Source organism: Natator depressus, chromosome 2, assembly GCF_965152275.1.
Source record: "Natator depressus isolate rNatDep1 chromosome 2, rNatDep2.hap1, whole genome shotgun sequence".
Lineage (NCBI taxonomy): Eukaryota > Metazoa > Chordata > Testudines > Cheloniidae > Natator > Natator depressus.
In genome coordinates, this window is record NC_134235.1 from 39,778,106 (window position 1) to 39,801,480 (window position 23,375).

Here is a 23,375-nt window from a genome sequence, read left to right on the forward strand (position 1 = left end):
AGGAAGATGTGTTTTGCAAAGTGCTGCAATCAATGGATACAGCACACAGTGAAACAAGAGCATGGAGGGAGACAATTAATGAAAGACGCAGGCTGGATAGCCTGTAAAGGAGATAGGGAACAGATGATAAAACTCCTCGAGGGCCAGATAGAGATGCTGAAGTTTCTCATTATCCTGCAATCGGAGCACATCCATGCACAACTCCCCCTGCAGCCACTATAGAACTCCAGTTCATGCCCTCCCCAAACTCCCCCATCACACGTGTTCCCCATCATCACGTGTTCTTGGTCCCTCAGAGTATCCCATGCACTCCACCCCTTGGGACTGGTTTCCCAACAAAAGCTGGAGTTTACATACAGCTGTGAGAGCCCTAACCACGAGACTGTTCCTCATTTTCCCCTATTTGACAAAAAAATTGTGTTTTGTCCTGTTATTAGACTTGAGTCTTTGAAATAAAATAAGTCTTTATTTGTGTCATACGCATGTCGGTCAGTGCTAACATTCAAACACAGTGGCTATAGGTAGGAATATTTGCTTAGTACAATTAATGCTCAGACAGCAAGCACTACAGGGGTAATTCAGGGAGGCAAGTAAACATTGCCTGGCCGAATACATCACATAAAGACACATTACTGGGAATCATTGTCAAGCTTCTTCAAATTCTCCCTAATTTGAAAAGCCTCCCGCTGTGCTCCTCTAATTGCCCTGGAATCTGGCTGCTCAAAATAGCAGCCAGCTGATCAGCCGCAGCAGTCCATCCCTGGGGAAACTTTTCTCCTTTCACTTTGCAAATATTAGGTAGAGTACAACAGGCCGTGATGTCTATTGGAATATTTTCCGCATTGAGGTCTAATCAGCCAAAAAGACAGTGGCACATTCAGCAGTCATCCGGCACCTGCTGAGCCTGTTGTTGAAGCACTTCTTGCTGCTGTCTAGGTTCCTGTCCTAGGTTCCTAGGTGTAAGGCTTTGTGAGCCATGGGAGCAAGGGGCAGGCAGGGTCTCCAAGAATCACTATGGGCATTTCCACATCCCCCAGTGGAATCTTCTGGTGTGGAAAGGAAGTCCCAGCGGGCAGCTTTCTATACAGTCCAGTGTTCCAAAAGATGCATCTTCCCTGACCTTCCCCTATTGATGTCAGTGAAATAGCCCTGGTGAGACCATGGAGAACTCTGTTAAAAGATGGTTTGGGGCCAAAATTAGGATATGAGTACTGTCTATTGTCTCACTGCAGTTAGGGAACCCCATTGCTTCAAAACCATCAATTATCTCCTGTCCATTACCGAGAGTCACAGTAATTCGTAGCAGGAAGTGATTAATGGCCGTGCACATTTGCATCATGGCAACCCCCACTTTCCAATCCCAAACTGATTCATTACTGACCTGTAGCAGTCTGGAGTTGCCAGCTTCCACACTGCGATCGCCACTCACTTTTCCACAGTGAGGGGAGCTCTGGTGTCCTTGTGCTGCAATGCTGAGGCGAGCTCCATACATCACAATGCGATCCCACCACTCAGTGCTTGTTTCCTGAGCCCAGTACCGACAATCCATTGCTGATCTGTGAATGCCAGCAGCAATCTTGAATTATTTGTTTCCAGGGCAGAGCAGGCATCACTGATTCACTCTCTGTTTTGCAGCTCATGAAATACTGTAGGACCAGTTGCTTTGTGTTCATAACGCTCATCACTAGACCGGTCAGCAGCTCAGGATCCAGGCTGCCAGGCCAAGATGGCGGGCACACAGTTTACAAGGCGTGTTGAAAAATGGCGCAAAATGAAGTTGAGAATGCCCCCATGATGCATCGCAATCCATTCCCAGAGCTCCCAGCAGCAGAGGGTGACATAGGGTGGCAAGTTGCATAGTGGGATAGCAAGAGCAACAACTGTGGACGTGCTTCGTCGACACAAGGAGAGTTGTATGGATATGCACAACCAATGTAATTAAAGCAGCTTATGATTGTCAAGAGTAACTTAAGTCAACTTAGCTCTGCAGTGGCCTAAGTCCCTCCCTGTAAGTAGAGCGAGCCGCTTGCACACACTAGCACGACCCGGGACAGCTGCCGGTTAGCCTGGTGCCCACCCCAGTGGGCAGGGCTGGAGGCGGTACAGCCACACCAGAGGAACTGCCAGTGTGGGGCGCTGGCTCCTGTAAGCGGTGGCCCAACATGATGCTTCTTTCACCGTGGTGGTTCATAGAATCATAGAATATCAGGATTGGAAGGAACCTCAGGAGGTCATCTAGTCCAACCCCCTGCTCAAAGCAGGACCAATTCCCAATTAAATCATCCCAGCCAGGGCTTTGTCAAGCCTGTTCCTAGTAGAGCCCTGCAGCTCCATGGATATCCACTTTATATCTGTGGATATCTGCATTCGTATAATTCTGTGGATGCGGATATCCATAGATGCAGATCTTCTTGGATATAAAATTTGTATCCATGCAGGGCTCTACCTCTAAATCAATTTCTCCAGCCCTCAGATAATTGTAGTGGCTCTTTTTTGCCATGATGAACTTGTTTATTTTTCGATTTATCTGAGGACTTTAAAGGCGTCACCCATTTGATTCCTTGGTGCCAAATGAATGAGGAGTACTTGTGGCACCTTAGAGACTAACAAATTTATTTGAGCATAAGCTTTTGTGGGCTAAAGCCCGCTTCATCAGATGCATGCAGTGGAAAATACAGTAGGAAGAGATTATATATATAAGATAGATATACAGAGAACATGAAAAAATGGGGGTTGCCATACCAACTCTAACGAGAGTAATCAATTAAGGTGGGCTATTAGCAGGAGAAAAAAAACTCTTGTAGTGATAATCAGGATGGCCCATTTCAAACAGTTGACAAGAAGGTGTGAGTAACCGTAGGGGCAAAATTAGCATGGGGAAACAGTTTTTAGTTTGTGTAATGACTTATCCACTCCCAGTCTTTATTCAAGCCTAATTTAATGGTGTCCAGTTTGCAAATTAATTCCAGTTCTGCAGTTTCTCATTGGAGTCTGTTTTTGAAGGGGTTTTTTTTGTTGACTAATGGCGACTTTTCGGTCTGTAATTGAGTGTCCAGGTGTCCAGTTTGCAGGAGTGTCCCTGGACACTCAATTACAGGCCTAAAAGTCACCATTAGTTTCCCCATGCTAATTTTGCCCCTGCTGTTACTCATACCTTCTTGTCAACTGTTTGAAATGGGCCATCCTGATTATCACTACAAAAGTTTTTTTTCTCCTGCTGATAATAGCCCACCTTAATTGATTACTCTCATTAGAGTTAGTATGGCAACCCCCATTTTTTCATGTTCTGTGTGTGTGTGTGTGTGTGTGTGTGTATATATATATCTTCCTAGTGTATTTTCCACTGCATGCATCCAATGAAGTGGGCTTTAGCCCACGAAAGCTTATGCTCAAATAAATTTGTTAGTCTCTAAGGTGCCTCAAGTACTCCTCGTTCTTTTTGCTGATACAGACTAACACGGCTACCACTCTGAAACCTTGGTGCCAAATGTAATTCTGAGCTAAATGGAGGATTTATAGTTGTGCTGATTTAGTTTATGTAAGAAGGTGAACATTACTGTTGAAATTCCTAGCCAGTAATTAAAATTAAATGTTGCTCTCTGTCAGGAGGGGGAATGCAGAACAGAAGATGAGCTCAAAAAACTTGTAAAATAAAAACAAAGTTCCATGTATCATGCAAAAAAAAATAACTTAAACAGTACAAAGTTTGGAAGACTCTAGTTTCAAAAAGATTGGGATGTCTCAATCTTCAGAATGGGTCTGATTCAACTCCCATTATAATCAATTGAAAGAATCCCATTGATTCCAACAGAAGTTAGATCAGGCTCAAAAACTAGGGTTTTGGATTTGTAGGGAAGCAGTAGAAGGTGTGCAATAGTGTTGAGGGACGTGACAGATCTTTTGCTAACCTGATAAATGAAGTTACACTTGTCAACTGTTGGAAATGGGCCATCCTGATTATCACTACAAAAGGTTTTTTCTCCTGCTAATAATAGCTCACCTTAATTGATCACTCTCATTATAGTGTGTATGGCAACGCCCATTTTTTCATGTTCTCTGTGTATGTGTGTATGTATATATAATATATCTATATCTATTTATATATATATTTTCCTACTGTATTTTCCACTGCATGCATCTGATGAAGTGGGTTTTAGCCCATGAAAGCTAATGCTCAAATAAATTTGTTAGTCTCTAAGGTGCCACAAGTACTCCTCGTTCTTTTTGCTGATACAGACGAACATGGCTACCACTCTGAAACCTGTATACAAGGCTGTAATTATTCCATCTGTAGTTTTGGTGACATTAATAAGCTAACAGTTATACATTCTTCTTTATAATATCACTGCAGATCCCCTGAAAAGCATAATTCTTATTAACATGAATAGTTGGGTGTATACTCTTTCTCTCTAGTGACTAATCTGGACTTTGGAATGTTCTACAGTAAACTTGGAGATAGCCAGTTGGTACATAACTAAAAGATGAGAGCTAAAGAAATGGAGCATTGTTATTTTTGTAGGAGTGAGCAATGAAAATTCAACTAGCTTTCAAAAGTAAATGCATTCACTATCTAACAAAACAAACAAGAATTTAATTCACTGGCTTTACAAGTCACTCCATCTTCTGCAAAGGAGTTAACTGCTGATTTACATTCACAGTATCTAGACTAGAGTTGTTGGTCCTGTTGTAACAAATTTGAATTGGTTATCAATTACTGCATTAACCTGACATGATCACAAATGCTAATGTGGACACCTCACAAACAATTGCTTCTGGCCAGGGTTTACCAGATGGGTCAGCCACCACCAGGAGTAATGCTTGTGTTCTAGAACAAATGTTTGTGAAATGTGTACATTAGCATTTACAAGCAAAGTATTACATTACAACATGACCAAACACTCTAGTCTAGATAAAATGTGAGAGGGGAATCCCGTGTCCTGTGTCCTAGGCACAGAGTGTCAGAAATCTAGTTTAAATGGGGTTTGTCTTGACTAGGAAGGTAGGAGCATTTGTTTTACAATGCATTAACTAGCCTGTTCTAACTAGCACCTGCTAAAACTCCAATGCTTCAAGTCAATCAGCTTAACATATATTGCAGTACATCTTGCCTATACTAGAATTTTAGTTAACACATTCTGACTATACATATTTTATCCTAGTCAAGACAAACCCAATGTAACAACTAGTGTGGATTGCGTTATTTCAGTCTAAATTTTTTCTGTTTGTTTTGATCAGACTTCGACCTCACTTAAATCTACATTACCCAGAGGGTTTATTACGAAAGTTACATCAAAGTAGGGCCCTTGTGTGCATATGCAGACTTTCATCAAAATAATTGAGGGTATGAATTAAAACTGATTTAATTATTTTGGTTTCAGTATGTGTGTACACAAGTCCTGGCTCCATTTAGTTTGTCCTGTGAGTCTAACTTATTTTCTCTCAACACTTTTTCTTTCCATGCTTTTTTTTTTGTCTTTTGGATTTGTCGTCACTGGGCTCTTGTATTTATCTACTCCTTTTCTGTTGATATTAATCTCCTTGCTTTATGTTTCTCTCTTTCCCCGACAAGCTGTATTTCTCTGCAGTGACTAAGCCACCATGAATGTTATCATTTGGAGCCTTTGTTATCATGCAGCAATGATTCAGTCCTCAAAGTTGACAGACAGTGAAGCCTGTAGTGTCTGTGGAAAGCTCAGTCAAACAAAGAATAATAGCTTTCATCTAGTCAGGATTCTAGCAGCATCTCTTGACTGGTATCAGGCAGAAGCTACTAGAACAAATGAAAAGGAGTGTGGGTTTCCAGGAGCTTAGAACAGTTTCTGAAAAAGCAGCAAGTAGCTCAGGAAAATGTTTGCTGAACTCAGCTTCGTGTTTGTGCTTTGTTTTGGGGGTGCAGGGTTGGGGGAGGATGTAAAAGGAGAGAGCAGGCCATTTCTTTTCTGGGCGACAAGCCTGCAGTGCTCCTTATCAGGCAGTCTACTAGTTTACATCTCTAGCTAAAACTAGAGTGTGCAGGAACAGGCTGACAGTTCTGGAAGATTATCAACAAGTGCTAGGCCCTCGAATATTTGGCTAAACAACTGTTGTTAGAAGACACTCTGAGTTGGAGAAAACTATGCTCTGAGTTGGAAAAAGCTTGAGTTCCTTCCTTCAACACTTTTCTTGGTGCTGCACACAAGACAGAAGAAGACCTGGCCTTTGCTCTGAAAAGTTTACTGCCTAAATTGATAATATAATTTCTTAACTCGGGGCGGGGGTGGAGCAGGGGCGGGAAGAGGAGGGGTTGAGCGGAACAGGCTAGGACCGGGTTGCTCGCTGCTGCCAAGTCCCCCACTAGCCCCCAGGCCACCCTGGACCCTGCATCCCCCTGAAGCGCAGGACTCCCAAAAGCACAGAGCCCGGAGCGATTGCCCTGGTCCGTTCTATTGATGGGGTGGCTCTGAAAATATAAGCCCAAACATTGGTGGAGCCGGGCCCACCTTCCTGAATATTGGTGGAACATGAGCACCACGGGCCCATATAACTCACTGCCTGTGGACAAGGCAGTGTATACAAGGTATACACTGCCTTTTATGTCTACACAGCAGCTGGAAGCTATAATTGCCAATCTGGGCAGATGTATACATGCTTGCTCTGATTGAGCTAGCATACTAAAAATAGCAGTGTGGCTGCAGCAGCTTAGGCTAGTTCCCAAGTACAAACTCGTTCGAGACCCTAGGTACGTACTCAGGTGGCTAGCCTGAGCTGCCACCTCTGCCACATTGCTATTTTAGAGTGCTAACGAGGGTTGCCAACTTTCTCATTGCTGACAACTGGACCCCCCCTTGCCACACCTCTTCCCCCAAGGCCCTACCCCCTGCTCCACCTCTTCGTCCAGGCCACCCGCTCGCTCCTCTCCCTCTCTTTACTCATCACTCGCTGTTCTCCCCCTTCCTCATAGCTAGATCCTCCCCCTCCCCGCAGCTGGGCTTGCTCTGCTCTGAAGCTACAGCCTGACAGGAGCCTGCTGCCTGCCTGCCCATGATAGGCAAGTAGGAGGCAGCCCTGGCTGAGCAGGGGCTGGCACAAGTTGATAACCCAATGCCCCTCTCCCCCCTGGCCTGTGGTAACTGGACTTTTGCTGTCTGGTCAGTACATCTGACCGGACTCTGCCATGTCCCCTTTTTGACTGGACTTTCCAGTTGAAAACTGGGCACCTGGCAACCCTAGCGCTAACTACTAAACTTCACATGGCCACACTGCTATTTTAGCACACTAACTTAAGCAGAGCTAGGACATGTACGTCTACCCAAGCTGGAAATTACACCTCTCCAGTAGGGTTGCCAACTTTCTAATGGCACAAAACTGAACACCCTAGCCCCGCCCCTTCTCTGAGGCCCCACCCTCTTCTCTGCCCTTTCCCCGAGGCCTTGCCCCGCACTCACTACATTCCCCCTCCCTTAGTGGCTCGCTGTCCTCCCACCCTCACTCACTTTCACTGGGCTGGGGCAGGGGCTTGGAGTGCAAGAGGGGGTATGGGCTCTGGGCTGGGGATGAGGGCTTTAGGGTGCAGGAGGGGGCTCTGGGTTTGGGGAGGGCTCGGGGTTGGGGCGCGGGCTTACCTTGGGTGTCTCCTAGTCAGTGGCGTAGCGGGGCGTGCACCCTGAAAGCGGCCAGCAGGTCTGGCGCTAGTAGGCAGGGGGTCAGGAGGCTCCGCGCACTGTTCTCACCTGCAGGCACCGCCCCCTTAACGCCGGGGGCAGCTCGCAGAGCCCCGTGGTCCCCCCGGCTAGGAGCCGGACCTGCTGGCCCCTTCCAGGGCACAGTGCAGTGCCAGGACAGATAGGGACTAGCCTGCCTTCGTGCCGCAGCACCGCTGACTGGACCTTTAATGGCCCGGTCGGTGGTGCTGACCAGAGCCACCAGGGTCCTTATTCAACCGGGTGTTCCAGTCAGAAACCGGACACCTGGTCACCCTACCTACCAGCTCAGTGTAGACATAACCTGAGAGGGTAGGCTTGAGCTCAAGCTTTAACTCAACCAGTAGAGTGTTAAAGTATACACTGCCTTGCCTGCGCTAGACTGAAATGAGTTAGCCTGTTAGCTAGCATGCTAGCACCATGCTTAAATTCTAGTCTGGACAAAGACCAAAGGGCTGTAGCAATATCCTGAATAAACTTTATTGATTTAAATTAAACCTTATTATATTAAGTTTAATACCTTTGGGGTCCATTAAAAATGCAGTCATTTGTGTTATTGTGAGAGTGTATGTAACTTCTCTAGGGGTATGTCTATACCACCTGCCGGATCGGCAGGCATTGATCGATCCAGCGGAGATCTATTTATCACATCTAGACACGATAAATGGACCCCCCGAGTGCTCTCCTGTTGACTCCTGTACTCCACCTGCACGAGAGGCGCAGGGGGAGCATCATCAGTTGATTCACTGCAGTGAAGACACTGCGGTGAGTAGATCTAAGTATGTCTGAATGCATCCGATGAAGTGAGCTGTAGCCCACGAAAGCTTATGCTCAAATAAATTGGTTAGTCTCTAAGGTGCCAAAAGTACTCCTTTTCTTTTTGCGAATACAGACTAACCCGGCTGCTACTCTAAAACTTCAGCTATGTTATTCATGTAGCTGAAGTTGCGTAACTTAGATTGATTCTGCCCCACCCCCAGCGCAGACCAGGCCTAGAAGGAGTGGGCATGCTGATCTAATTTCTCCAGTTATTACCCTTTTTGAGTCTTCACTCTAGGGAGGAGACCCATTGTCTGACTGATTATTTATTCAGGGTCTCTTCAGAAGTTCAGACTGGATTTTTCAGAGACCTGCAGACAAAGAAAGGACTTTGGGATAAATAACTGACTCGGGGCTTTTGTTCTGATCCAGCCAACTGACAGGCCCTTCAGTCCATGGTGGGCCCCAATCCTTAGCAAAGGGTTGGAAGGACTTTGGCCTACCGAGGCCCCATAAGCCTGTGTTCTTGTTCTGAGCAAAGAGTGTGATGAACTTGAAACCACAGGAAAACTCTTGGGGTGGGGTTTTGAAGGACTGCTTCTGCCAGAGCCCATGTTGGAAGGGGTGATCTCTGGTAAGTTTATTATCATGCATGTAGGTTCTTTTGTTGTTTTTAATATGTTTTGGCTCGAATGCTTTTCCTTTTTAAGAATAAAATAGGCTTGCTTAGTGTTGTAGCAACCAGGCAAGGTACTCACAGACTTCAACAGGACTTTATTTTTAAATTGGAAACCTCTTTACCAAGCTGCTGCTGCACCCTCGGTAGCTCTCACTCCACCTCCTCAACTTCCCCCCACTCCTTCCTGTTTCCTGTCCTTTCAGACTCCCAACAGCCAGTGCTCCCAGTTCTAATCATTACAAGTAGCATCTAAACACCACACTTAGGTAGAATTGTATGGTCATTTATAACTGTGAGCAACTACCCTTATTAGTCTCTGAAGAAAAAGCAAGCAGGCCTGCTTAAACAGACTGTCTTTTGATGGGTAGGGAAAAGTGAAGGTAGGAAACTGTTCAGCTTGGAGTACCCAAATCAGATGGGAGAAAGATGACTGCTTGGGAGCCCGAAGCCTGAGAGTGGGGCCCTTGCTGGACCACAGAGGGGAAATACAGATTCAGTTGCTCTGAACTGTGGCACATGGTACTAGAAACATGGTTTCCACCCTGCCAAGACCAAACTGCGTTATACCATGATCAGGACACAACTGTTATAACATGGTGCACCCACACAGGTTACTTTGTAGTGTAGCCTGGCGTTTGAGCTTGCTGAAGTAGCACCTAAATATCATTTTTTCCAAAATAATGTATGCTGTTTTCATTTTTTGAATTTCCCAACTTTGTGTAAAGTTTGCTAATCTTATTGGAAAGCAGACATCCCAACTCGAACAGAATGTGGTGAAATAACAAAATGCATTAAGGAAATTATCAGGATACCTGTGTTGCTGGATATCTTGTGTCATATGATGAATACATTAGCACACAAATGACTGTACTGTGGTGTGCACAGTCTGATTGCTGTTGACTTAGCTTCTAGCCTCTATAAAAAAATTGTTAAACATTCTTAGCTGTATAAAAAATTCATGTCAGTATAACATCTTCTCAAATCCTATCAAGCTTTCTTTGGATATACTACAATTTCAAAGGATGGCAAAAACAACTTGTACAATGGAATAACCTTCAATTTACAGTTGTTTACTGCTCATGTCCTAGGCAGAATGCACCATCTTCATTATCTTTATGGGTATTCAGGCAGAGACATTCCTCATTGATTTAGTGAGGCATGAATTCAATAAGTGAAAAAATCAATTATATTTATTTTATTTAATTTATTCCTGATTTATCCTTTCACAAAAGTGTTAGCAGGATCCTTCTGTTCTATTATGCCTGTATAAATTCATAAGTAGCAATGTTTTAATTTTCTTTGTTTTTTAATTAAATTTTGCAGACTCAGCTCTTGGGTGTTTTGTTGGCAATCACTGGAAATTTTCTGATTAGTATCTCTTTGAATATCCAGGTATGAAATAATTTTTTCTAATTATTTTGATTTATTTAAATTTTAGTAAATGATGTATGTTTTATTTATCTAATTAAAGCACTTTTTAAATAATCATTTTAATAGTTCACTGAATGTAGGCTCCCCCACACCCAGTAACTCTGTGATAGTGCAATGGTTCTCTACCTTGTCTATGTTGTGACCCCATGTTACAATAAAGAAAGTTTCAGAATTCCTCCCTCCAACTAGCCATAAAAACACTACACCCTTGGACCTCTTCATGACCCCAGTGGTGATTGTCACCCTCAACTTGAGAGCAGTGGTGGATTAATGATTTTGCTGTCCCTAGGCCCAGAAATAATTGCCGCCCCCCCCTCCCCAGCAACTCCCCCGCCCCAGCTCACCTCCACCTCCACCTCCTCCCCTGAGCGTGCCGCCGGGTCCTGCTTTTTCCTGCTCCCTGCCAGTGCTTGTGCACGAAACAGCTTCGCGAAGGAGGGGGGAAGGGCGGAACACGGTGTGCTCAGCAGAGGAGGTGGGGCCGGGGCGGGGATTTGAGGAAGGGGACCAATAGGGGCAGGAAGGGGCGGGGAATGGGGGCGGGAAGGGGTGGAGTTGGGGCGGAGGGCGCGAACCGGCACTGGGGGATCTGGCTGCTATTATAAATTTGCCGCCCCAGGCCTAGGCCTTGTCAGCCTAGGCATTAATACGCCACTGCTTGAGAGCCAGTGTGTTAGTGAATGCAAATCCTAAAGTGAAGCTGCCAATAAACAAAGGCCCCAATCCTGTTTAATAGAACTAGTCTTGTAAATAAATTAACACATTTACTTAAATGTTTGCAAGATTGGGGCGGAAAGCAGTACTCGCCAGCCTAGTTTCATTGTGCAAGTTGAAGGAAATGCTAATAATAAATAGCATAAAGGACAAAAAGCAAACTCTGGTCCTGACCTTGCAACTTCACCTTCAAGAGTAATCCCTTGAACGCAGCTGGACTGTTGGCATGAGTAAGGATCACTGATGTGAATTCTTAAAATCTGTTCTGCTTTAATCATCAAAATTGCTACTAGTTAAACAGTAACCATTTTTATTGTGATTTTTTTGATCTTCAAAATGTCCCTTTAAGTATTTTCAGTAATCTTACCAATGAATGTTTACGGGCAGAACCCATGTTTGAAGCTTTGAAGATTTAAAAAAAATGAAAGAGATTTCTTGCAAAATTACTTTGGTAACATTGTATTCAGGTTTTTTTAAGCCCCATTAGTATAAAACTGATTTTGTCTATTAAGGATGCAACCGCAAATCTATCTCTGAGCATAATCTCTTTTACACAGTCTTTCATGAAAGTCTGTGGAATATAAAATTCACTAATACACCTTTTTATTCAACCAGGGAACTTCTTCACCAGCCCACATCTATTTTCTTAAGTGGATTTAGTGCTTTTGAATGGTTCTAGATTGACAGCCCCAGAAACAGAAGTATTCTGTGTATCCGCAGACCCCTTGTAATTTGCCATTGTTCTAAGACACAGCCAGTGTTCCTCAATTTTGGGTTGGAGACTAGGATCTCCTCTAATGGGGGCAGATCCAACTCTAGTGGAAAATCTCTCCCATTGACTACAGTGGAAGTTTGATCAAGGTCAGGGTGAAGAGGTAATTCAGAGTTTCTGTCCCTAGTCTTGCTTAAAGTGGTTTTTCTAAGGTGGACCTTCAGTAGGAAGCACCCTGAGAATACACTGGCCTGCAAACAAGCTTTAACTTTTATTCATTAACAACCGGGGCTGAATTTGATCTGAAGCATCTTCCTTTCTTTAAAAAGAAAAGAAGTACTTGTGGCACCTTAGAGACTAACCGATTTATTTGAGCATAAGCTTTCGTGAGCTACAGCTCACTTCCGTAGCTCACGAAAGCTTATGCTCAAATAAATTGGTTAGTCTCTAAGGTGCCACAAGTACTCCTTTTCTTTTTGCGAATACAGACTAACACGGCTGTTCCTTTCTTTAAACACTGTGTACAAACTTAATGAAGACTTACTCCCTCTCCCCACGGATAACCAATTGCAGCAGAAACTTCTATTGCCCTATAAAAATGGCACTGTCCCCTTTAGTAATGAAACAGATGTTTATTAAATGGATGCCTGATTTCTTTAAACCCCGACATTTATTTTCCTATTAATATTAATGGATAGAGGCCAAATTTCGTTACTCTTCACTATCCCACCCACCAAATGACTCCTTTTCCCTGTGTTCCCTTCACCCCCTCCATTGGGCCCCAAATAAAAAAGCAGTCTGCAAACAAACACACCAAAGTCAGTACAGATGTGTGACTGCATTTCAGCTGCATTGGAAATGCCCTCAGAATTCTCATGTGGGCAAAATACTTATGCTTGGAGCATGAGCAATCTGAACAGAGGAGGATGTGTAAGAGCTGCCAGTGGATTGAGGTTGTATGATCACATACATGGAAGGTGTCTCTTCATGCACTCTAGAATTCTTCTCGGGGCCTCCATGAGGGTTTTTGGGGGTGAGGGAACAGAATGAGGGTACAATTAGAGCTCATCAGAAATTTTCCTTCAAAATCGTTTTTCAATAGAAAATTAGGTTTTTGACTAAATGGAATTTCTAACCCAAAGTGTCAGCTTTCTGTGGATTATTTTTTTAAACTGAAGCCTGAAAATTGAAATATTTCAGACAAAAACCAAAATATGTTGATTCTGAAATGCCACTCCGGGGCCTCATGAGAATGCCTCATGAGATTCTGAAATGCCACTTCAGCTGCTTCATCCTCCCATTCCGCTTCACGGCCGGGACTCCCCCTGCTGGACATCCTTCCACAGGGAGCACGACAGCCATGCAACTGCCATGGTACACCCCCTCCCCGCATCCAGAGGCAAGACCATGGTGGATCATGAGAGATGGCATCTGACCACAGAGCCCAGCCTCTAGAGGAGAACGGGACATCTGAACTACAACTCCCATGAGGCACTGTGTCAGTATTTCCAAATCAAAAGGTTTTAGATTGATTTTAGATTTTTTGCCAAAAAGCTGAAATTTTCCACAAGGAAAAAGGTATTGTCCCAACCAGTTCTAGGTAGAGCTGTAACACCAGCCCTCTTGGTTACTACCTCTTACACTGTGCAGAAGGGCTGGTGAGAAATTTGGCTCTGTATGTGAGACCATATAGATTATTATTTATGTATGTATTTGCAGTGACATAGTACCTAGGAGCCTTAGTCATAGACCAGGACCTATTGTACTAGATGATGTACAAACACAGAACAAAAAAATGGTTCCTGCTCCAAAGAGTTTATAATCTAAGAATAAGACAAGAGACAACAGATGGATACAGACTGATGGGAGAAACTGAGATAATATTAGGCAGCATGATAGGCAGAGTATCACGCACTAGCAAGACTAGCATAGTGAAAACTACATATCCACCCAATAATTATACATTCTTGACTATCGCCTGCTCACTCCTTTTAGTGATTTCAGTGCAGCCGAAACTCTATTTTAGAAGCCCTGAATGACCAAGGTCATCAAAATATCCGGTCACAGCACAGTTCTAGGTATAAAACTAAATAGAAAAAAATCACCATGCAACAAAATAGTACTTCTGCCCTGTAGAAAAAGGGGTTGACAAACTGTTATTTGCTTATGTTATACTGTACTGTTGAAATAGATATTAAGACATTTGGAACATAAACAGTGTTGACAAACTTTCTTGCACTGAGTCTAAGCAAACCCAGATTATGCTTTACAATGTGCTAGGGTTTTTTTGTTTGTTTTTTTGTATAGCAGGTGATCATGGCCCAAATCCTGCTTGCTTTACTAATGTGTGTAATCCTACTAAAGTCATGCGTGAGTTAGGCAAGAAGAAATAGGCCCCGTCTTGTGTGAAAGGGAATGCCAGTTCCTCCTGATACTAGCCATGCTTAGCTGCACACAGTTTTATTCTTAAACTGTCTTTGAAGCCGCTTCATGGATCAGCTGGAAGGAGCACATTCCTCTATGGCCAACTTCACCTGCTTTGTGGCTTTAGCTTCATACAATTGCATTGCCACTTAGGCTACCCTGGGAAAAAATTTTTTTTCTTCCTGAAAAACCCTTTGAAATAACACCAGAGGGTTGTAGTGCTAGCCATCTAGACTATATATTAACTTCAGAGTTCCTTGATATTTTTTCGGGTGGATTTATTTCATGGGGTAGATTTTTCATCATTTCAAACCAGGGTATTTGGTTAAGGAAGCATCAAGCCAAAGTAGCACAGTATTAGTACAAAGTACTATGTCTGCGACATCAAACTGAAACTAATTTTAAAAAAAGAGGAAATCTTGACATACCTGGAATTTGCAGTTGACAGGCCCCCTAATTATTCAAATTTCATTCTATGTATTAACACAATGAAAGCTTCTTTTTCATCTGTTCCTAATAATTAATTTCCAGAAATATGCTCATCTCCGACTGGCATGCCAAGCAAATCAAAAGCCCTATTACACAAGCAAGCTGTGGTGGTGTGGAATTATCCTCATGGGGCTTGGAGAGCTGGGGAATGCTGCAGCTTATGGATTTGCTCCAGCCGCCCTTATAGCTCCATTAGGATGTGTATCCGTCATAGGTGAGCTGGTTTTCCATGTTTTATTTATGTAGATATTTTACTAAACAGTTGTTAGTGAGAAGTGTAAGAAAAATACAAGAGGAATTGCAGAGAGAAGAGAGAATTTGGGGGGAAGTAGTGCTATTACACTCTGGAAGTGAATGAATCATACAATTGAATAGGATGGAAATTTAAAGTAAACCCCTATTCAATGCAAAAGATCCCATATTAATCTATCCCATAGTTTGGCTTAGTGGTCTAGGATACTTCTATGTAGAACTGCCGTACATGTTGGGTCAATATCCAGTTGTTTGAGGTACCCCACAATGGGTCCTGAGCCAAGGCCCATTGACATGGACAGAAGTCATTCCTTTGACTTTGGTGAGCTTTGGATTGAGCCTTTTGTGCTTACATACTTTTCTCTGTCTGTCTTATACAGTTGCCTTTCACCGTGGCATCAGGTGGCTTTCCCATGCTGTCCCTTGCCCATCACCATCCTCCATGCAGACTTATGTATGGCCTCCACACCGACCCTTTCTGGCACTCCCTTCTCCCTCTGCCCTATGCTCTGCTGTTGGCTCCACAAGCACAGCTGCACTAGGAAGCTTAAACAGTGCTGAGAGGCTCTCCTGAGCCCTTGTACCATAGTGAATGCCACTGTGTGCGTTTGCACCAAGTTGTGCTTTTCCTCAGATTAGCGTCTTTGGTTCCTTCTCTCTTTTGGGAAGTTTATTAAGTGCATAAACTGTTCTACCTCCTCTGATAAGAGGCCTATGTGATTAGAGAGGCCTACAAAATTCCAGAAACCTTTACTTTGTTCTGGGGCACTGCTAATGCTGCCATCTTGTGCTTTCACAGGACAAATCAACAGACCTTTCAAATAATTATTTATATCGTGGGCCTTATTTTATTATGTCTTATTCCATATTTAGAGCCTTTTATTAATGCATTTAAGCACCCAATCACTACAGGGACAAAACCTTTTCATAATTTTAGTTATGGTGGTGGTATTTCATTTATATTCTGTTTCTTCTTTTCTGGGGAAATTTATTTTTAAACAGTTTTGTCTCATCTGTACCAGTGGAGATTACAGTAGATAGGCTAGCATAGCACAGAAGCTGCAGAAATAGGAATTGACTGGTGCAGCTGCATCCCTTAGTAACGTTGCTTCACATGCAAAACTGAAGCATCCAGTGCAGCCGTATCAGAATCCAGATACACCGGAGTTCATCTTGACACCAGAAACAGCATGTATTTCATGGACTGTCCCTTTCTATCAGTTTTCCTCCTAGAATAAACACTTCTGAAAATGATACTGCATCCTGGAGTCTTTCTTCAGACTCTTTTTCCCTGCAGACTTCCTGGCTGTAGTGGAAGGTTTCATTCATGCGTGTGCATGTGAGGGGTGGGTGTGTGTGCAAGAAGGGAAGGTGCAGGCAGCTTACTGTGCCCTTTAACATTAAAATGTCCCTGAGTTTTGGCATCAAGTCCAACTGTACATCAGAACGCACAGTCCTTGGAAGGATTTACCATACAAGGAAATGAAATATTTACCTGAGGGTCAAACAATATGTTAGGCTGACACATACATATGGGCTTTGTAGTGGCAATAGCAATAACTTCAGCAATTGCAAATCTTGCCAGTTCCAGATGTACTGGAAATCCAAAGAAGCATTGTTCAGATAAAAATCAGTTTTAAAAAACTACCCAGCAACCCATTCGATTTTAAAAAGTGGGGTTTTTTTAAATTTCTTCATTCTATTTTATATTGTGTTTGCTTTTTGCACTTTATTCAGTTTGGACAGCAAAACTAGATCTGGTCAGTTTCACATTCTCTGTATCTTTCTCTCCACCTAGGTTTGCAGAGAAATGTTTTCATTAAACCATCTGTCTCTCTTGCTTCTCCTGCTCCTCCTACTCTCAGAAAATCATGGAAAACATTTCCATAAACATTACATTATTCTCACTGCCCTGCCTCCCACTCTCTTTTTAACCAAACCAAAATTTGGTTTTAAAATATGAATATCCCTTCAACACTTTATATTCCATTCCCTTCTACCCACTCTGAATATCATTTTATTAAGCAATGTAGAACTATGAAATTATATATTGTCCAGCAAACACATTCATCTAGCAATTCTGTGCCTTACTCTGCCTGTTTCTCCAGTACTTAGTCTGTACACAAACTATTTTAGTTAGATAACCTCTCAACAATGTTAAAGAAAGGAAAGTAAACTGCAAATGTCAAGAAAGAAGAAATAAACTACCAGATTCAGTGTGCTGATGAAGTCAACACCTCCAGTAATATTTCCTGCCACAAGATGTTTTCTTACTGAAACTACAGCCATGGAAACAGTATTTTGTGAAGTTTAGGCCCTCCTTTCGAGCTGTGATGGACTGATCAAGTCAAATATCGCCTTCTGCTACTAACTGGGCAAAAGTAACTTCTAGAGCAGGTCTTCTAATAGAAGAAATATTTTTCTCATTACATTTCAGCTAGTTCAGGGGGGAGGGGGTCATACCCAAGCTGGCTTCAATTTTGCACTGAAGTTGAATGTGCTTCTTTCCATAGATCATAGTTCAGTGTTAAGATTGAGAAATTAAGCACTCAAAAGTAAAATTTCTTAAATTTATTTGAACAGACAACCTTACCTCTGTCCTCTTTGTGCATATTTTTTCAAAATATCATCCCTCTGTCATGAATCTGTCAAATAAGACAATCTGGCATTTCTTATTTTCTTACAGTACTTATAATGGACCTGCTCCTAGGATTGGATACGCTGTGTGTTACCATGCTGTACTACTACATATTACAGATTATACATTTAAAGTGATGATATGAACATTTTGTTTTCAATTAAAGTGAAAACTCTGTGCCTGATCCTATGAGGTGGTGACATTAGTGAGTTTTATAGAGGGCATCCAGCACTGTGAAGATATGGGCCAGAAATTGGGCCTATAATAGTAATTTTTTAAAAAACAGATTCAATCCAAGAAGACCAGACCATGTTTTTGAGTGACACAGTGGGAATATTCTTTGAACAGTTGTAATGATGTGAGCTCTTACATCTGTTCAGAGTATTAAATAGTTTGAGCCGACAGCTGTTCTCTTCTCCAAGGAAAGAAAAGGGTACATTTTCAATAATGTATTTTTAAAAATAGATTTAAAATAGCATTTTTATGTTTTTAAACATTCAAAATAGTGTTTACATTCATAGAATCATAGAATATCAGGGTTGGAAGGGACCTCAGGAGGTCATCTAGTCCAACCCCCTGCTCAAAGTAGGACCGATCCCCTATTAAATCATCCCAGCCAGGGCTTTGTCAAGCCTGACCTTAAAAACTTCTCAGGAAGGACATTCCACCACCTCCCTAGGTAACGCATTCCAGTGCTTCACTACTCTCCTAGTGAAAAAGTTTTTCCTAATATCCAACCTAAATCTCCCCCACTGCAACTTGAGACCATTACTCCTTGTTCTGTCATCTGCTACCACTGAGAACAGTCTAGAGCCATCCTCTTTGGAACCCCCTTTCAGGTAGTTGAAAGCAGCTATCAAATCCCCCCTCATTCTTCTCTTCTGCAGACTAAACATCCCCAGTTCCCTCAGCCTCTCCTCATAAGTCATGTGCTCCAGTCCCCTAATAATTTTTGTTGCCCTCCGCTGGACTCTTTCCAATTTTTCCACATCCTTCTTGTAGTGTGGGGCCCAAAACTGGACACAGTACTCCAGATGAGGCCTCACCAATGTCGAATAGAGGGGAACGATCACGTCCCTCGACCTGCTGGCAGTGCCCCTACTTATACAACCCAAAATGCCATTGGCCTTCTTGGCAACAAGGGCACACTGTTGACTCATATCCAGCTTCTCGTCCACTGTAACCCCTAGGTCCTTTTCTGCAGAACTGCTGCCGAGCCATTCGGTCCCTAGTCTGTAGCGGTGCATGGGATTCTTCCATCCTAAGTGCAGGACTCTGCACTTGTCCTTGTTGAGCCTCATCAGATTTCTTTTGGCCCAATCCTCCAATTTGTCTAGGTCCCTCTGTATCCTATCCCTACCTCTCCTCCCAGTTTAGTGTCATCTGCAAACTTGCTGAGGGTGCAATTCACACCATCCTCCAGATCATTTATGAAGATATTGAACAAAACTGGCCCCAGGACCGACCCTTGGGGCACTCCTCTTGAAACCGGCTGCCAGCTAGACAGGGAGCCATTGATCACTACCCATTGAGCCCGACAATCTAGCCAACTTTCTATCCACCTTATAGTCCATTCATCCAGCCCATACTTCTTTAACTTCCTGGCAAGAATACTGTGGGAGACCATATCAAAAGCTTTGCTAAAGTCAAGGAACAACACGTCCACTGCTTTTCCTTCTTCCACAGAGCCAGTTATCTCGTCATAGAAGACAATTAGATTAGTCAAGCATGACTTGCCCTTGGTGAATCCATGCTGACTGTTCCTGATCACTTTCCTTTCCTCTAAGTGCTTCAGAATTGATTCCTTGAGGACCTGCTCCATGATTTTTCCAGGGACTGAGGTGAGGCTGACTGGCCTGTAGTTCCCAGGATCCTCCTCCTTCCCTTTTTTAAAGATGGGCACTACATTAGCCTTTTTCCAGTCGTCTGGGACTTCCCCCGATCGCCATGAGTTTTCAAACATAATGGCCAATGGCTCTGCAATCACATCCGCCAACTCCTTTAGCACTCTCGTATGCGACGCATCTGGCCCAATGGATTTATGCACGTCCAGCTTTTCTAAATAGTCCCGAACCATTTCTTTCTCCACAGAGGGCTGGTCACCTCCTCCCCATGCTGTGCTGCCCAGTGCAGCAGTCTGGGAGCTGACCTTGTTCATGAAGACCGAGGCAAAAAAAGCATTGAGTACATTAGCTTTTTCCACCTCCTCTGTCACTAGGTTGCCTCCCTCATTCAGTAAGGGGCCCACACTTTCCTTGACTTTCTTCTTGTTGCTAACATACCTGAAGAAACCCTTCTTGTTACTCTTAACATCTCTTGCTAGCTCTAACTCCAGGTGTGATTTGGCCTTCCTGATTTCACTCCTGCATGCCCGAGCAATATTTTTATACTCATCCCTGGTCATTTGTCCAATCTTCCACTTCTTGTAAGCTTCTTTTTTGTATTTAAGATCATCAAGGATTTCACTGTTAAGCCAAGCTGGTCGCCTGCCATATTTACTATTCTTTCTACACATCGGGATGGTTTGTCCCTGTAACCTCAGTAAGGCTTCTTTAAAATACAGCCAGCTCTCCTGGACTCCTTTCCCCCTCATGTTATTCTTCCAGGGGATCTTGCCCATCAGTTCCCTGAGGGAGTCAAAGTCTGCTTTTCTGAAGTCCAGGGTCCGTATTCTGCTGCTTTCCTTTCTTCCTTGTGTCAGGATCCTGAACTTTACCATCTCATGGTCACTGCCTCCCAGGTTCCCATCCACTTTTGCTTCCCCTACTAATTCTTCCTGGTTTGTGAGCAGCAGGTCAAGAAGAGCTCTGACCCTAGTTGGTTTCTCCAGCACTTACACCAGGAAATTGTCCCCTACATTTTCCAAAAACTTCCTGGATTGTCTGTGCACCGCTGTATTGCTCTCCCAGCAGATATCAGGGTGATTGAAGTCTCCCATGAGAACCAGGGCCTGCGATCTAGTAACTTCTGTGAGTTGCTGGAAGAAAGCCTCGTCCACCTCATCCCATTGGTCCGGTGGTCTATAGTAGACTCCCACCATGACATCACCCTTGTTGCTCACACTTCTAAACTTAATCCAGAGACTCTCAGGTTTTCTGCAGTTTCATACTTGAGCTCTGAGCAGTCATACTGCTCCCTTACATACAGTGCAACTCTCCCACCTTTTCTGCCCTGCCTATCCTTCCTGAACAGCTTATATCCACCCATTTGAGTACTCCAGTCATGTGAGTTATCCCACCAAGTCTCTGTTATTCCAATCACATCATAATTCCTTGACTTTGCCAGGACTTCTAGTTCTCCCTGCTTGTTTCCCAGGCTTCGTGCATTTGTGTATAACCTGCTGATCACCCCTCTTTCTCAGTATGAGGCAGGAGCCCTCCCCTCTCACGCGCTCCTGCTCGTGCTTCCTCCCAGTATCCCACTTCCTCACTTACCTCACTTACCTTGGTCTCCTTTCCCCGGTGAACCTAGTTTATAGCCCTCCTCACTAGGTTAGCCAGCTTGCTTGTGAAGATTTATAACAGGTGATTCTTATTTCTTCTTCAGGCTTTCAATAAATTGGCAGGAAATAAGGAGAGAGCTGTGATATCAGAGGCCATCTTTTATACAGTTCTTATCACTCTATGAAAAATTGTTTTTATGCATAATCCACTGAGATTGGCATTGCTGAGATGCTTTTGCATTCTCATATATCCATTCCCAAATGGCTTTGGGTCAAGAAGTTTGTTCTGATACTTTAAAGATGATATAGTTGAAAAGAAGTTCTTTGGGGGAATGGTTCTCAGACATTTTCGCAGAGTGGAACTCTGTCGCATGGTCCACCTCCTCTCCCGTTTGTTATTATGTAACATCCCTGTGATAAATGAGGACCTGTGGTTCTGAGAACTCAGCTGAGAGCAGCCCTGAAATAAGTCTCCAGAAAGTTTTATTTCAGAATTTTTTTTAAATGCATTTATTCTTCTCATTCTAAAAGAACACATAGCTGGATGTTATAGTTTTCTGTGTAGTCCTTTCTTTCTTTCTTTCTTATTCAGCATCTTGAATTAACTAAGATTTACAGTTCTCTGTTGATACCAGCCTCTAATATTTTGGTTACTTTTTTGACGGAAGAAGAAGCTAGGTATGGAAAAGACCTTTTTCTGACATCTTGTCCACCATCTTTCCCTTTCTGCCTCTGCCACTCAGTCATCCTTGACGTGCCACATCTTCAGTGTGTAATGGATAGGAAAAGGTCACTATTTGAACAACTTACTTTTGTAATTCCTCCCTTTCTTTTGTGTTCAGGACATTAATATCTATCTTGCATGATAAAAATAGGCTTGATTGGCCAATTAACTGTTATGCACTTCTTCTTACACTTCTTGGGCAGAATGGCACTGACACTAAGTTACATCTAACTTCTTGTTTAATTTTGTGTATGCATGCAATCATTGTTTCATTTTCTTCCTTTTGTGATATGCCTTGACACAGGGAGAGATCCAGGGCTTTATCTAATCTGTCTAGCCAAGTGTACATAAGAGCATCCATCACCATAGTATCTAAGTATCCCTCATCAAAATGAACCATAATAGGTCAGTAGTCTAATTTTTCTCCCTGTTCCTAGTTATTCACTAGCTCCATTCATGGAGTGGCATATTTTAGGGACATAGGCTGATGCAGTGGAGGTTAAAGAATGACTCTGTAGCCATTCTATGACCTGGGGAGAAAAATTCTTTTCCTATAGGCCTCCAGGAGAGATACCCTTTGCAGTATCTAAAGTCTGTGCTGGATGAAAAGATTTAGGACTTACTTATTCAAGAGGTTGAACAAGACCAAAAGTAATGTTTTCACCATTAAAAAACAATGAAGAAAGTTGGTCCCTCTGCAGTGTTTGAAACTTAAACACTGTAGCACTAAGAACCTGAAGACAGATCCTCAACTGGTGTAAATTATCATAGCTCTACTGACTTCAATGGGACTATGACAATTTACATTAGCTGAGGTTCTGCCTCTTGAAAATGAAATTGACAGAAGGGCTTAAATAATGCCAGGTAAACATTCCTTCACATTTCATCTAAATTGTTGTTAGTGATGTTGCAAAATATACAGTTTTAAGTTATTCCCCCTTAAATAATGGATGTGATCTTGTGCTTGCTCTAACCAGGCTTAATAGACAGAGAGTGTGAGTCAGAACTTCACTTCTGTGTCACACATTACCAGAAAGACAAGTGGGAGAGATTTCACAGCAGAGCAACAAAAACTGTGTGTGGGTGTGTGTGATCTATTTAAAAAAATAAGTAAATGAGCTAGTCTCAGATATGAAAAAGGGATCTGGAAGGACGGTTTACAAATATTTGAAAGTTATAAACGTACAGAAGAGAGAGGAATTATTAAGGGTAATACATGGGAATATAAATCGGAGTAATAGGATGAAATTTAGAAAGGGATAAGATTAATAAATGGGAAACACCTTACCAATGAAATATTACACTGTGGAATAGTCTCTAAGTGGAAAAAGTGGTGGAAATCTCATCACTTGGATCTTTTAAGGTTAAATTGGTCAAAACACTAGAAAAAGTACTGTAGGGATCAATTCTGCATTGACAGAGGGATGGATTG

At 42.9% G+C, this 23,375-nt stretch overlaps 1 protein-coding gene across 1 annotated transcript in view; it reads left to right on the forward strand.

Annotated features, from left to right (window-relative positions):
• NIPAL2 (NIPA like domain containing 2) overlaps positions 1-23,375 on the forward strand; it is a 150,268-nt gene that overhangs the window by 93,462 nt on the left and 33,431 nt on the right. Inside the window, exons 3-5 of the mRNA XM_074942898.1 lie at positions 4,414-4,466; positions 10,441-10,509; positions 14,930-15,101. Coding sequence (XP_074798999.1) covers positions 4,414-4,466; positions 10,441-10,509; positions 14,930-15,101 — 294 coding nt within the window. The remainder of the gene's footprint in view (positions 1-4,413; positions 4,467-10,440; positions 10,510-14,929; positions 15,102-23,375) is intronic.